This window comes from Eurosta solidaginis, chromosome 1 (genome assembly GCF_040869045.1).
Source record: "Eurosta solidaginis isolate ZX-2024a chromosome 1, ASM4086904v1, whole genome shotgun sequence".
Lineage (NCBI taxonomy): Eukaryota > Metazoa > Arthropoda > Insecta > Diptera > Tephritidae > Eurosta > Eurosta solidaginis.
The window spans coordinates 116,887,277-116,903,936 of NC_090319.1; the positions used below are offsets into that span (position 1 = coordinate 116,887,277).

The window sequence follows — 16,660 nt, forward strand, 5'->3', positions numbered from 1 at the left end:
CGATGTGCATACAAGTCAATGCTTAGTATTGGTTTAGAGATGATAGTATTCCTTAGTGTTGCTAATATTCATCACAATATATTCTTATTTGTAATAGCATTCTCTCCGCGAAGGTGAGGTTGCCATTTGGTTTGCGGAAGCGCTGAAGCTATAAAGCTTTGTATTGCGCCTATCAACCCATTTAATTCCTTAATTATAAGCTGTCCATGTTATGCGAATGAAAGATGATGTTCCGGCTAGAAAAGTATTTTTATCGGAACCTGCCTGTGGAAGCAGAGGAAGTGGGTGACCGCCACTCCGCCGGAAGGACCAGGTGGAAAAGCATTCAAATTCCCTTGGTGTGATCAATTGACGCCAGTTAACTCAAAGAAGAAGCGACTTTTTGGACGGCCATAACCGTTTAAACGGTTAAGCGCCAACTAAGTAAGTAAGGAAGTAGAAACTGTGCTTGCCGATTAAGGACAATGTCAAAATATCCATAAAGTGATATCGGATGCGGGGAAATGCGAGCGCGGCAATATGTAATGCATTCCTCGGTCGACAAATCTAACGGGAGGCCAACAGAAGCGCATATAAGCATATCCATAGCAGGTTGAAGAAGCCATCAATCTTGCTAAACCATCTAAAGCAGTAGGTCCGGACGGGATTGCCATGCCGATGCCCATTAACGTTGGTTATAAGATAATTAAATATCTGGCGCTCGTCTTCAACCTGTTTCTCCCTACCTTCGTCATCCCGGAAAAATGAAGAATGACGAGGATGGTACGGTGACCAAAGCCTGGGCAACCAGCTAACGAGACTCATATCGTCCGATAGGTCTCTTATCGCTAGTAGCCAAGACTCTTGAGGCCGTCCTGCCTCATATTTCACCGCAAAGCTGCTACTTGCCAATAATCACCAAGCCTTTCGAAAATTACATAGCACCCCCATCGCGCTAAACACCATCAACACAAATAAATTTCGGGCTGAATCAAAAACCCCACCATAGAATAGTTCACAAGCTTTTGACACAGTCGCACACAGCACGTTACTCCTCCCAGTCTAAAAAGGTGGACTGCAAATAATCTGTTTTGTTTAACTTTAACATATCGAAGCTCCTTTCCCCACCAGAATGAGTTATCATTGTGCCCTACGCCGATGACTGCACGATAATGGCAACAGGTCCCGTCCCATGATAAGCTATGCTATAAAATTAACGACTATCTCCCTTTTCTTTCTAGTTTTTTCCACCTCGAAATCTGTTACTGTCATAGACCAAATACTCAGCTATCTTTTTTACGACGTGGACATCGATGACCATATCGGACATCGACGTCATTGGTATTACGCTACCGATTTCCTTACACCCAAAAATACTGAGTGTGGCGTTCGATCAGGACCTACATTTTAGCGAGCATGCAGCTGTAATTGTTCCTTAAGTCCAGAGTCGTAACAAAATCCTAAACTCTTTTGCCGGCGGCACTTGAGGAAAAGATTAAGAAACGCACTTATAAAGCAATTGGCCGCTTGTATGCGATGCGACCCCAATGTGTTCGCCGAACCTAAAAGAAACACACTGGAGGAAACTGAAGGTGTGTTAAAGGACCGGGCTGAGAACAGCTTCTTCCCAGCAAACACAGTTTCTAACGTTAGAGAAATATTGTTATTTTACATCAGAATTCTAATGTAGTTCTCTAATGCATTTCGAATCGGAAAATAGGTTAGAAATCGACTTTGAAACGATTCGAATAATACTAGAAATGCGACGTTATGATTATTCTCACAGTTATCGATTATTTGCACGACATGATCACTTATCCTTAGTATTATACAAACAAAATAAAAATAGTGAAAACTTGTGTGGAAATATTCTAGTAAGTGAAAATGAAACAAAAAAAGTTAAAAAAGGAAAGCGAGCAGATTATTGAAGTGCTATTTGAATGGCATGCAGAAAACGCTTCCTCATCCGTACCTTAAACCAACGCTGCACTCAATCTTTAAGTACGGTTTTAATTTATTATAATCGAAAAAGCCTTTGTAATGAAACAATGAAAATTTCGCTGATTTTAAATAATTGAACTTAATTGCGCATCACTCATCACATTCTCATTAGAAACTCATTAGAAATTGATGTTAGAATTCGATTAGAATTCATCTGCATGACATCTACTATGTTTTCAATTTAAATGTGGAACCAACGCCTCTAATACTCCTATCTCTATGGCCCATCTCTGTTGAAACAGCAATATTATATTCCCTGCCATTGAGTACAACTTTCTTCGAATTGATTAAAATAATCGACGGATGCATAAGACTGAATCATGTTCCCCACTCTTGAAGAACTGCTTGTGTTGTTTTCTTACCCAAGACGGGGACGATCAGTCATATGTGTCCCAAAGACAATGCTTAACAGCATTTCTGCATAAAACTTTTGACAGGCTAATAGATGTGTATATAAAGTTCAACATGGGGAGGAGGGGTGACTTTGCAGGAGAATCTTTGTACAAAATATCTAGGATTCATTCTGCATAGTAAGTTGGAAGCTCAACGTCGCAGAGTGCTTGCCAAACACTGCCGAGGGGCGACCCCGCTTAGAAAAAATTTCTTCTAATTGAAAAAACTTATTTCTAAAATTTTGACGGCGCTTTGCCCGGGGCGGGAATCTTCGGTGTGGTAGGCCGAGTACGCTACCATCACGCACGGCGGCCGCACTATGAGCATTTTTTGCAGAATTTTTTGTACCAATCCATATGTGATTGTTAGGCCTCTGATACGGGGCCTTGTTTGATGGACAGCCACTCAAAAAGGAACCAACCTCAAAAAATTAGAGGGGTTATGCAGACTGTCAAAGCTGAGCATAATGGGAGCCCTGAAGATAACCCAAACGGCTGCAATGTATGCCATTCTGCACATTCCACCTGTAGACCTGGTGGCGAAGAACATAGCGTTAACAACTGCAGCGATTTTCAATGCCTCGCAGATGAAGCGCAATGGGCATAGTAGTACAGCATCATCAAATACTGGAGAAAAGAACTATCTAATTTCGTACCTGCTGTTCGACAGATCACTTTAGTGTTTTACAGGCAGCAGTAGAAGCTGTGACCAAAGCAGTAGAAACACCAGAGAAAAAAAATCGGGATAGGGAGAAGTATACATCTAGTTTGCGTGCCTGGTCATATAAGAATAGAAGGAAATGAAAAAAATTACCTTTTTAGATAGTCACTGTCCTCAAAGCTCGTACCGTAGACGTCCCAATCAGATTTGTCGAGATTAAAAGAAGGCGAGAGTTGCCGTGGAACCAAGAGCAAAACTGTAAAATGTCGAAGATTATGTGCAGTTATTACAACCTTAGACTAACGAAAATAAATGTAAGGCGCAATAAACTCGGAGGAGATTTTAGTCCGCGTTACTCCTCCAATTTGATCGTGCTCCTCTTTAATTTTTGCTACAAATTGGCGAGACGGGACATACATGTTTTACGCCAACTCTTAACGGCAAGGCAGATGAGTTTTTAACATGACAGAAATACACCCCGCTTTTTTCTCATTGAAAAAACCTGCTTCAAAATTGTTGATGTTGCTTTGGCCGGGCTTGAACCCAGGATCTTCGGTGGGGTAAGTGGATCACTCTTATCACCAAACCACGGCGTCCATTTTAGCAAAGATACTCTTTATAATTAAAAAAGGAGGACTTCAACCTCATAATAGGTATTCCGACTGGACACTACCTTTTAACGTCACATCCTCTTAAATTTGGCCTAGTCAGGGATATCAGATGTAGGAATTGCAGGTTAAAGAAGGAAACGATCGAACACATTTTGTGCTCATGTCCTGCGCTCGCCAGGCTAAGACTCCAGCTACTAGGAGTGGCACATATATCAGGTCTAGAAGCAACAGTAGCATAGGTCCTAGAATGCTTCTAGTATTTGGTAACAGGTTATTGGTTTGACTACAGTTATTTTAAAACATAGGTTCTGGTTTTTGGTTGTATTTTTCAGCTTGGTCGTTGAGAAAACTTCTGGTAACGCTATGGACTCACTCAGTATATGTGACGTTTCACAGACCGGCCAGTTTAACCTAACCTCACCTCACAACAACAAAAATGTTATAGCACTTCAAATGCTTCGAAAACGAATGCCTGAAATCGTGATTCAATGGTTTTGTATCTCTTGACAGAAATACAAATTTTAATTTCCCTTTTTTGGATCCCTCTATTGACTTCATTGCTAAATTTTTAGAGGTTGTGAAGTAGTTTTAAGAATTGGATCATCTTCAGTACCATGACGGAAAATCGACCCTATATATATCAATTATCCAACATGGCGGAAAGCCAGTAAAAGAAAATTAATAAGAAAACATTTTTAATAGTTTATTAAATGTTGTTCTTATTTAATATGTGTTCCTGTGGTTTCGTGGTTTCTGTGGTTTCGTAATTTACTAATATTAAATCCCATTTATTATCTGTACAAGATTATCTAATTGGCTTTCTAAGTGGTATACTAACAACGATGGCACAAAGAAACTTCAAAAGCCAAATCCTTGGGCTAAAAATGATGATGGTAGCTTTTACAAAGCAGCTTTACTATCGGGTCCTCCAGGTATCGGTAAAACAACTACAGCTGTGTTGGTATGTAAGGAGTTGGGATTCGACACAGTAGAATTCAATGCATCAGATACACGAAGCAAGCGCCTTTTAAAAGAAGAAGTAGCAGAATTGTTATCAAATAAAACGCTTTACGGTTATTTTTATGGGCAAGCCAAAGCACCCACAAAGAAGCATGTTCTCCTTATGGATGAAGTCGATGGCATGGCCGGTAATGAGGATCGTGGCGGTATACAGGAACTGATTGCTCTAATCAAAGATTCGTCGGTACCCATAATATGCATATGTAATGATCGCAGCCATCAAAAAATGCGTTCACTCGTTAACTATTGCTACGATTTACGTTTTACGAAGCCACGCACACAACAAATCAAAGGACGTATTTTGAGTATTTGTTGTAAAGAAGGATTCAAAATCGATGGTGATAAAGTTGATGAAATAATCGAAGCAACTAACAATGATATACGCCAGTCAATAAATCATATTTCTTTACTTAGTGCTGGTAAAAATTTGAAATTGCCATCAAACAATGTCCAAGGAAGTAATAAAACTGCGGAGAAAGACTTAAGAATGGTAATCAATCTTACACATAGTTTGCTTAATTCATAAAAGCCCAAACCATTGTGAATTCATACAAGTGGCGAATGCTTGATAAAAACGTTCACAATAGTAAACAGCCTCGATCACCTGTTCAATCGCTGTTCGATTACTTAAATTACATATTTGTTCAATAGTGTTTTTCAAACATTTTTGTAAACGACTGATACATTGCAATATTTACATATTTTAAAATGCTGCTTAATGCGCTGCTCACATTTAATCTATTAACTAGATTTTAGAAATTAATATTAATATGTAGTCTGATTTTCTGTATAGACATTTAAAAGAAACACAAATGGGCAATTCATGACACTTCAAATTAATAATCGCGAGCAAAAAACAAACCTATCTTCCATTATCTGGCCATTCGCGACAGCCGTTCTCCCTGTCAGCTATTATTTGACAGGTAGGTATGGCAATGGAGGAACAGAAAGATTTTTCACTTGTATGAATTCACAATGGTCCAAATCAACACATTTTTCAAAACTCATTTTTTAACGGATTTTTTTATGATACATTATAATAGGCCCCCAGTAAAAATTTTAAAGTGTTTGAACAAATAACACTGGTTAACAGTGATTTTGGTGCAGCTCTACTTGTAACCAAAGTTGGTAGTACTCGGTACCCTGATAAAAACTGTATACTTATATATACTTTTTTAATGCTACGTACAGTTTTCTAGATAGGGTCAAGAACCCCTTTTTGAGAAGTTAAGGCATGTATGGCCCCATAAATTTGTTTCTGTTTATTCTATCAACACAGTTTTGATGTCGTTGAAAAGAGTACATTTCGCCGATTCTATCAGTAAACAAGTTGTTAATATATCTTCATAAACGTCAGAGAAATTGCCAATTTTTTTGTTAAATTTTTTCATTTTTAATCGCGGTTTTCTCGAATAACACAGCGCTACAAAAAAAAAATATCCCAAGCACTTTAGTAACGACCTAGTGTTCGTCGTAGGTCTTGATGAGTAGATCAAGATACCGTGTTTTAAAATTTTCTAACACCCCGAAATTTTCAAGTTATTGTTGAAAAACTGTTTTTCTTGTACCTCGCGCATTCAAAAATTCGTTACTCCGTCATTTTTCCATCAATTTTAGATTGCTTAGTAGTTTTGGAAAGCTGAAAGATAGGGCTTCAAAAATATATATATTTTTCTACAGATTTTTTAAAAGTTATCTAAAATTTTCTCGTTTTTTTTAATTTTTCAAAGTTTGACGGCTTTTTAATGTATCATTTCTTTAATGAAAAATTTTTTTTCTTAAAGAGATTGAGAGAATATTCCATCTCGAGTAAAACAAGTGATGGTTGATCAAATTCCTATAGGAATCTGTAATTTACACCAATTTTCATAGTAGAGTCCATTGATAGTACATATACAATTCAATAGCATTTGTCAGCCGAAGAACTGATATAAATTTTATCAAAGCATATTTTTTTAAGGAATGAAAATCAGAACGAAAAATTCTTCCGATATTATTTACATACTTTTTTTTTTAATTTTTGATTTCATTAATTTTATTCCTTGAAAAAATCTTATTAATAGTTTTTATATTCAGGCTTCAACCAATAATATTGATATTTTCCTTTTTTATTATATATACACGTGAAAAGAAATATTTTTATCACATTCACTTTCTCATTATTGTCAAATTTACAGGTATTTTTGTTGGGTCACAAATACGAACCATTTTTTCTGATACGGAATTTTTCAAAAAATTGAATAACGTAGAGCAAAGAGCATGGGCGAGTTTTATTTCTCTACGCAACAATTGTTTGGGGAATAACAGAAGCGCCAACTACGTAGAAATAGTGAATGAGTTTCTAGAGGCTTATGGGCAGATGGGGTGCAGAATGTCAATCAAAGTCCATTTTCTGCATTCACATTTGGATTTCTTCCCTGAAAATCTTGAGCAATTCAGTGACGAACAGGGAGAACGGTTCCATCAGGAACTATTAGAGATTGAAAAACGCTTTGTCGGAAAAAGTCAGATCAGAATGCTGGCAAATTTTTGCTGGTCTCTAAAATGTGACGATGTGGCCTATAAACGTAGAAGATCTAGCAAACATTTTTAACAGCTATCGAAATTCGAAGTTTTTTTTGTATTAAGTACATAAAATTAAAAAAAAATTTTATGTAAATATATTTGCAACTATTTATTTCTTAATTTTTTCTCTCCAACGTAGGAGCGAAATAAAATTACTCGAGAGATGATATAGATAAATAAAAAATATCGAAATTGTTTAAATAATTAAAGTCAGTAATTGGAATTTTGTTATAACAAAAAATAATTGGTGGAATAAAAGAAACGATAAGAATGCTCAATACGATGGCAGCGATATACCGAAATCATACACTACACAATACACATACAATTCTCAACCGAATTTATCAACCAGCACTTTTTTACTCGAGATAGAATATTCTCTCAATCTCTTTAAGAAAAAAATTTTTCATTAAAGAAATGATACATTAAAAAGCCGTCAAACTTTGAAAAATAAAAAAAAAAACGAGAAAATTTTAGATACATAACTTTTAAAAAATCTCAAAAATTTGCTATAAAAAGTGTAGACAAATATATATATTTTTGAAGCCCTATCTTTCAGCTTTCCAACACTATTAAGCAACTAAAAATTGATGGAAAAATGACGGAGTAACGAATTTTTGAATGCGCGAGGTACAAGAAAAACAGTTTTTCAACAATAACTTGGAAATTTCGGGGTGTTACAAAATTTTGAAACACGGCATCTTGATCTACTCATTAAGACCTACAACGGACACTAGGTCGCTATTAAAGTGCAAAATCAGTGTAGCACAGTGTAGTTTGTCAACCAGTGCATATGTAAATTATAGTTCTTTGCTATAGGAACCAAGATTCTCCGGAAACTGGTCAAGGTGGCTGTGGGGATAATGGACTTTGATGGACATGTTACATCCTAAGTTTTTGTAATTCTCTAGCATGTTGTTAACAATATCAGAGTAGTTACCTGACTTGTGATTTCCCAGAAAGTTCTTAGTAACTTCAACAAACGAATTCCTCGCAAGCAGTTCCAAACTGGTCATTGAATTTGAAAAATCATTCTTATCTGTGGGCCATCAAAAATACCCGCTTTTATTTTTTCTATGCTTAGCCTAGGAAATTTTCTCGTTATGTAAAGAAAACATTGTCCATTTTTATCTAACGCCTTCACAAATTGTTTCATTAGACCCAGTTTAATGTGCAAGGGTGGCAAAATAATTGAATATCTTGTAGCTAAAGGTGGGTTTATCACATTCTGCTTTCCAATTTCCAACATCTCACGTACAGGCCAGTCCCTTTCTGTCTAGTGTTGGTGCTTGGCACGACTATCCCACAGACAATAAAAACATGGGTATTTGGTGTATCCACATTGTTGTCCTAACAAAAAGTTAACCATCTTTAGATCTACACAAATACTCCAATTATGTTCGTTATACTTGATTTTGTTTAAAACAAGTGCATTATTTTGATATTCTTCCTTTAATTTAGTTGAATAAGCAATGGGAATTGAACCATATTGGTTGCCATTGTGTAAAAGAACACACTTAAGGCTTCGTTTAGAGCTGTCTATGAAGAGACGCCATTCATTTGGGTGGTATTCTGAAAGACCCATTTTGAGAAGTAGGCCTTGCACATCTGAACAAAAAACTATATCATTTTCCGAATTAAAAAATGGCAGCAAGTCTTGCTCTCTTGTACGGTAGAAAGTCACTTTCGTACCTGTAGCCAACAAGTTTTTTTTTAATCTAGAAGCCAACACTTCTGCACATTCTTTAGATAATTCAAGATCTCTTATTAGATCGTTTAATACTACTTGGGTAAAAGTTGTTGGCTCAGTAGACGCTATTTCTTCGATATCACTATCGTTAGACACTTCACTATTCGATGATTCACGGGTAGAATAAAATGTTGGAACAGGTTATACTTTTCCTAAATTTTTGGACTGTGTATTCCCCACAAATGTAGCAAAACACATTTGGGCCATTGACACAACTACCTCGTGATGAAGACATGATATTGAAATTTTTTTTATTTATTTATAGAAAGGCACTAATACTTGAAACCGCGCTCCCGAAAGTACCAATTACAGAAAATTTAAAAAATAAAGGGGAAGGAAAAAATTTTTATAAAATATAATTTTTTTCTTTCACAGTAGAAATGTACTAAAGTAGAAAATCCCAGAGGGATCTACGCGGATATAAAAAAGTTATATGTCTTTGAAAACAGAATTAATTGTTTTAAAATAATTTACATATGCACTGGTTGACAAATTATTCGAGAAAAAAAAAAATAAATAAATATAAGACGCGATAACCTCCGAAGAGATCTAAGGCCGAGCTTCTCTTCCAATTTGCGTCGTGCTCCTCTTGATTTTCCCTACAAATTGGCCGGACGGGACCTACATGTTTTATGCCGACTCCGAACGGCATCTGCAAGGCAGATGAGTTTTCACTGAGAGCTTTTCATGGCAGATATACACTCGGAGCGCTTGCCAAACACTCCCGAGGGGCGACCCCGCTTAGGAAACTTCTGCTAATTGAAAAACCTTATTTCTAAAATTTTGATGTTGCTTTGCCCGGGGTGTGAACCCAGTGCATACGGTGTGATAGGCGGAGCACGCTACCATCACACCACGGTGGCCGCCAAGAAATGAAAAAATTTAACAAAAAATTGAATTTTTCACATTATTTTGGCAATTTCTCTGACGTTTGTGAAGACATATTAACAACTTGTATACTGATAGAAACGGCGAAATGTACTCAACGACAGCGAAACAGTGTTGATAGAATAAACAGAAACAAAGTTATGGGGTCATACATGCCTTAACCTCTTTAAAAGGGGTTCTTGACCCTACCTAGAAAACTGTACGTAGCATTAAAAAAGTAAGTATACAGTTTTTATCAGGGTACCGATTTGGTTACAAGTAGAGCTGCACCAAACCAAAACTCTTATTTTGTTGACCTGTGTAATAATTATACCACTGTTAAAAAGCAATATCTGTGATAATAAAATTTTGTATGCTTCCCCTGGAACATATTGAATTTGTTGGTTGAAACTTTTTTTAATTAAGTTAACGATATATGTACATACACATAAGCTTTTATTTAGAAAACGAACTTATATGCAAACTGTATTTTTACAGGGTCCTTGGGAGGTAGTACGCAAAGTATTTTCTGCGGAGGAACATAAAAAAATGACACTTAATGAGAAATTCGATTTATTCTTTCAAGATTACAGCTTGGGGCCACTGTTCGTGCAACACAATTATTTACAAGTAGCTCCAGTAGGATCCAAGTAAGAACTTTATTTCATTATAACCGTATTATTCATAAAAAATTCAAAATGTTTATAATTTAAAAAAAAAATTCATACAAATTACCAATTGTAGAAGTTTAAAATACAAACCCATTTTCAGGTCTGGATCAAGTTCACAAGACAAAAAAAAAAATGAAAAACTTAAAAAAATTAAACAAAATTTCTTTGAGTTAAATTTTTATTTTATTTTTTGAACTACGTAAATACCATGATGAAATGAATATTCAGATGTTCTCATCCCGTTGACGGCATGCTTATTTTAGAGTGTTGTCTATCATACAGAACTGCCTTTGACTTCTACTACAATCGTAGTAGATTTTACTATACGTTTAGAAATATTATAACTATATAAGCCGCTACTAGAATTGTTTGACCCAAAATTTTAACGTAACTTTGTGTTCCCCAAAAGAATATAGAAACAATTTTGCAGAAAACAAATTTTTGTGGAATTTTGTACAAAAAATTAAGCAATCAAAATTTAATACTTTTGTAATACAAGTAAATACTGGAAGATAGAGCTACCGAAAAAGTGAGGTTATGTTGTTGACATCACCTTTATTATAACATCATGGTAAATACAATCCTCATATACCATTCATTATTTGATATTGTATTTTTGAATTTACTTCGCACTATCTAATATATATTATAAATGGGAAAGTTTGGATGTTTGGATGTCCAGACGTTTGTCTTGTGACTCAATCACGCAAGAGCGGCTGGACGGATTTGTATGAAATTTGGCACACATATAGCCAATAGTCTAGAAAGGAGGAGGTCCCCGCCCCCTAGGAACAGTTATAATTTAATTATTGTATTTTTTCGTCTTTGTGACTAAATCAACCCAGAACGGCTACACGGATTTTGATGAAATTTGGGATACAGATAGACAATAGTCTACTATCGAAATTTTTTTTGAAAATGGAAGGGGAAGGTCCCACGACCCTTCCAACAATTACTTTTTAATAATTTTTACACATTATAACTTTACTTTTACTGACCTTCACTAATATTACACACTCAATGGGTCAAATAAGTAGAGGGCTTACAAAGTGAGCAGTGACACCCTCCGCCCCTCCCCCTTCTCATCACACTCGTGTAAAAACTATAAATTGTTATAACTCAATATAAATTTTCTCCTAAATCAATAGTTTTTGGTATCTGGCACATACAGATCGAGATATAAATAATTTTGGAAAAACGATCAGTGGTCGACTCCTTCTCCTCCCGCCAGCCGCCGTCCTTCAATTGTTTTATTAACACGCTTTTATTAGCTTTACCAGTATATTTCTTTGTAACTCCATTCGTTCCAACGCGCCTGCTGCCTTATTAACATGGTTTTATAATTAGCTTCACCTTAATTGTAATCCCGTTAGGGTCATATCGAGACCCTTCCGGGATCATTTCTGTATAGTTTTCGGGATCCGTCTGGGATCCCGTCGGGGTTATTTTGGGACATTTTCGGGACTATTCCGGGATCATTTGGGGGCTATTTCGCGATCATTTGGGGACGCTTCCGGCATCATATCTGGATGGGTTTCGGGATCCGTCCGTCATCCCGTCGGGGTATTTTCGGGATCATTTGCGTACCTTTGAGAGATAAATTCTTGATGGTTTCCGGGATCACTACGATACTTTTGTGGGGTCATTTTGGGTCCCTTCCGTAATCATTTCTGGATGGTTTTCGGGATCCGTCCGGGATCCCGTCGGGGCCATTTCGGGGCTATTTCGGGATCATTTGGGGTATCTTCCGCCATCATTTCTGGATGGTTTTCGGGATCCGTCTGGGTGATTTCGGGACTTTTTCTCGACTAATACGGGATCATTTGGGGACCCTTTCGGCATCATTTCTGGATGGTTTTCGGTATCCGTCCGGGATCCCGTCAGGGTAATTTCGGGACTATTAGGGGATCATTTGAGGACCTTTCCGGCATCATTTGTGGATAGTTTTCGGGATCCGTCCGGGATCCCGACGGGGTAATTTCGGGACTATTAGGGAATCATTTGGGGACCCTTTCCGGCATCATATATGGATGGTATCTGGTATCCGCCCGGTATCCCGTCGGGATAATTTCAGGACTATTAAGAGGTCATTTGGGGACATTTCCGCCATCATTTCTGGATAGTTTTCGGAATCCGTCCGGGATCCCGTCGGGGTCATTTCGGGGCTATTTCGGGATCATTTGGGGTACCTTAGGGCATCATTTCTAGATGGTTTTCGGGATCCGTCCGGGATCCCGTCGGGGTAATTTCGGGACTTTTTCGGCATCATTTGGGGTCTCTTCCGGCATAATTTCTGGATGGTTTTCGGGATCCGTCAGGAATCCCGTCGGGGTCATTTCATTTCATTTCATTTATTTGCAGTCAATGGAATAAATCCTTACAGACTAAATATATTAAATATTTCTTAAATTCAATTTAGAGCTAAAAGTATGAAACTTTTATACATATATGGACCGGAGAACTTAAAATGCAGAGTTTAAAATAATTAAAAATTTAAACCTTGGTAGTGAAAAATCCAATGAAACCGTAACGCTCAGTGAGTTAAACTTACGTATAGCACGGGCAATAGAAGCATTACAGGCGTAATTAGTTCTAAGATTATCACCATAAGAGGGATTGAAATTTCGGAGAGAACGTTGAGGGACATTAAATCGAAACCGCTCCAGCAAGTACGGGCAGTCAATAAACCCATTAATAATGTTATAAGCGAAACTTAAGCAAATAATAGATCTACGATACAACAAGGTCTTAAGGTTTAATAGCAAGAGACGAGAAGAATAAGGAGGCATAGGTTCAGAGAAGTTTAAAGGTCGAAGAGCATATTTAAGAAAGATCTTCTGTATACGCTCTATTATATTTACAGCTGTCTGCTGGCTTGGCCTCCAAATAAAAACTGCATATTCCAAACGCGACCTAACAAAGACCGTGAATAATAACTTGATCGTATACGGATCTGAGAATTTTATAGTATTACGCCTAACGAAACCAAGCATAGAATATGATTTAGCAGTTATATAGTTTACGTGATTGTTAAACGAGAACTTACTATCATCTTTATCTCATTAACACACTGAAGCTGACAATTTGAAATTCTGTAAATCGTATGTAGTGTACTAGTTGTTTTCGCGTAAGTTATGTCGAAACATTTGGCGGGGTTCAAGGAAAGATGAGATTCCTCGCACCAGTGGTAAAGTTTATTAATGTCATTTTGTAATCTTGAGGCATCATCTGGCCCCTTAATTGCTGAGAATAGCTTCAGGTCATCAGCGTTAAGCAAACATTTGACGAACGAGAAGCAACTACTAATGTCGTTAATAAAAAGAATAAAAAATAACGGTCCCAATATACTACCCTGAGGTACACCAGAAGTGGCAACAAAAGGCCTGGAGGATACACCATCAATATTAACAACACATTGCCTGTTAAATAAATAAGAGGCAATCCATAGCAGAAACGAGGAATGAAAGCCAAGAGAAGCTAATTTTCCTAGTAAAACTCTATGAGAAACCATATCAAAAGCTTTAGAGAAATCTGTGTAGATGCAATCCACTTGAAACCCAGCAGAAAATGACTCTATGCAATATTCACTAAAGGCAGCAAGATTAGAAACAGTTGACCTGCCAGCGACAAATCCATGTTGATAGGGAGAAATGAGAGATTTAACAGCAAAACTTAGCTTTGCATTGACGGCATGCTCAAAAATCTTGGAAATAGTAGACAGCTTGGATATGGGCCTCTAGTTGCGGACATCGTTCTTGTTACCACTTTTAAAGACTGGGGTAATGGAAGTTATTTTCCAATCATTAATGAACGTCCCAGAAGACAAGGATTTATTGAAGATCAGTCTTTAACGGATATACTAAAGCTGGACAGCACTTTAGCACTATAGGGCACAAGCCATCAGCATCAGACCGATAGGAGTATTTTAATTTATTAATGGCTTTACTAATATCCTCAGAAGAGAGACATAGCGATCCAAAGTTAACAGCACAGTCCTGACTCTCCGGAAATTCAAATATTTGATTATTATCTTCTGGGTCAAAATTCGATTTGAAAAACTCCGCAAATAAATTGGCTGTTTCAGTTGGAGAATTCGCAGAATTGTCATCGAGAAAAACACCTGTTGGGACACTGGCGCAGCATTTTTTTGACTTTATGTAATTCCAGAAGGATTTCGGATTCGATTTAATGCTCGACTCAATGTTACGAATGTAATTGGTGTATAGATACTTATCCAAATTGTTGAAACTCCTAAGATAAAGCTTGTATTTAGTAAAAAACAAATGATTTTTCGAGTTTTTGAATTTTTTAAAGTATTTGTTCCTAAGATTCTTCAATTTCTTTAAGTCCCTTGAATACCATGGCAATTTATATGATCTTTTTCTTTTAACCGGGATCCAATCCAAGTAGTGGTTGTATAAAATAGTTTTGAAAGTGCGGAAGCTATTAGCGGTATCAAGTCCCTCAAGTAGCTCCTCCCAGTTTATTTGAAATAAGCAATCATTAAAACCGGAGAAATCAAATGAATTAAAATTGAAAGAAACACTGCTTTCAAAATTCTCCGAAGCAAAACAATAAAAATTAACTGTAGTAATCAGAGGCAAATGATGCCTGTCACTAGGCGTAATAGGGTTCATGCACTCCCTTACTTCACAATTAATATTATCACTAATAAATACAAGATCTAAAAGTCTGTTTAGAGAATTAATATTATTGTTAATTTGAAATAAATTTAGGCTCAATAAATTATCAATGAGGTACAATTCATGATTTCCAGAAAGATTAGAAGGCGTAGGTTAGGCCGTTATTAGATAAACTGAGTGACCAATTGACATTACATAGGTTAAAATCACCTAGCACACAGAGATGATTATCACTTAAATCACTTAAAGCTAAAGAAACAATATTGTCTGTGTGAGCCTTGTATAACTCAAGTGCGCTCGAAGGTGGTACATATGATGCCATAACGTACAGGGAACCTTGCGAGGTGGTGCCAGTTAAGCAAACGCAGATCTGGTCCAGCAAAGTATCATTCATTTTTAGTTGCACTAAAGAAGCTCGAAGTTCACGTTTGACGGCAATTAAAACATCACCGCCTCAATTGAGGCCAGTTTTTTCTGCATCACGATCCTTGCGAAATACATTAAAAAGGTTGGAGTCAAAAAACTCAGAATCAAAAAATTTTTCATTAAGCCATGTTTCCACGAATACGAAGATGTCATAATCTAACTGCGCGCTAAACTTGTACACCAGGTCAGCTTTGGTCCTCATGCCAGACAGATTTTGATAATCAATTTTCAGTCCACTGATATTTTTAATAGGGGGAAGTCACGCCTTACTACCTCCGTAGCGGCTTCCGATGAGCCCTTCGAAAAAACTGAAAAGGCTTTACCACGACGTTCACCGGCCAAAGATCTGAGCATAACACCTTCTCATACGACGACTCAGGAACACCCAACTTGAAACTCACTCGAGTCAGAGTAGACAGCGAAACATCTTTTTTAACCAGTTTAGCACATGATAGAAATTTCGCCTATATCTTTGTTTGCTTAGCCACATAATCTATAATATTAACCTCTGACACAGATGGTGAAAAAGAGGAAATATGAAGCCATTTATAGCGATCGGCAACATCAAGGTCAGTGCAAACAATAGTACCAATAATGCGAGCCTGTTTGTTATTATTATTATTCCTGCGCCCCCTACGCATCATCTCAGTCAACTGCCCATTTTCATTATCAACAATTTCGACAGCATCAACAATAGGCTCGTGGGGTGAAGTATTGTTATTAGATGGCTGGATGGGTCTAATGTTGTCATTATTACTACTATTAACACCTTCAGGTATTGAAATTGTACCAGCGTCAGCATCACCATTGTCATTTTGAATTTTATGTTCATTTTTATCTTTATTTACATTTTTATTTCTTCGATTCCTTTTATTTCGCACTGTTTTCCATTCGTTTGAGTTACCGGATTTGTCAACAGTAACCGGAGTTGGCGAAGTTAGTTGCATAGCAGCCGCATTAACAATAGGCACCACACTTGAAGAGGTAGCAACAGCAGCAGCATCATGAGGCAGAATATTCGACGGTGGATGTGCATAGGAAGCAGTATCAGTCTGGTTGTATAGTCTCTCGACA

The 16,660-nt window shown here is 37.0% G+C and overlaps 1 protein-coding gene across 2 annotated transcripts in view; it reads left to right on the forward strand.

The window, feature by feature from the left end:
- Gnf1 (germ line transcription factor 1) overlaps positions 1 to 16,660 on the forward strand; it is a 134,489-nt gene that overhangs the window by 97,042 nt on the left and 20,787 nt on the right. For both annotated transcript variants that reach the window (XM_067759745.1, XM_067759744.1), the window contains exons 4-5: positions 4,449 to 5,154; positions 10,345 to 10,496. In XM_067759745.1, coding sequence (XP_067615846.1) covers positions 4,449 to 5,154; positions 10,345 to 10,496 — 858 coding nt within the window. The remainder of the gene's footprint in view (positions 1 to 4,448; positions 5,155 to 10,344; positions 10,497 to 16,660) is intronic.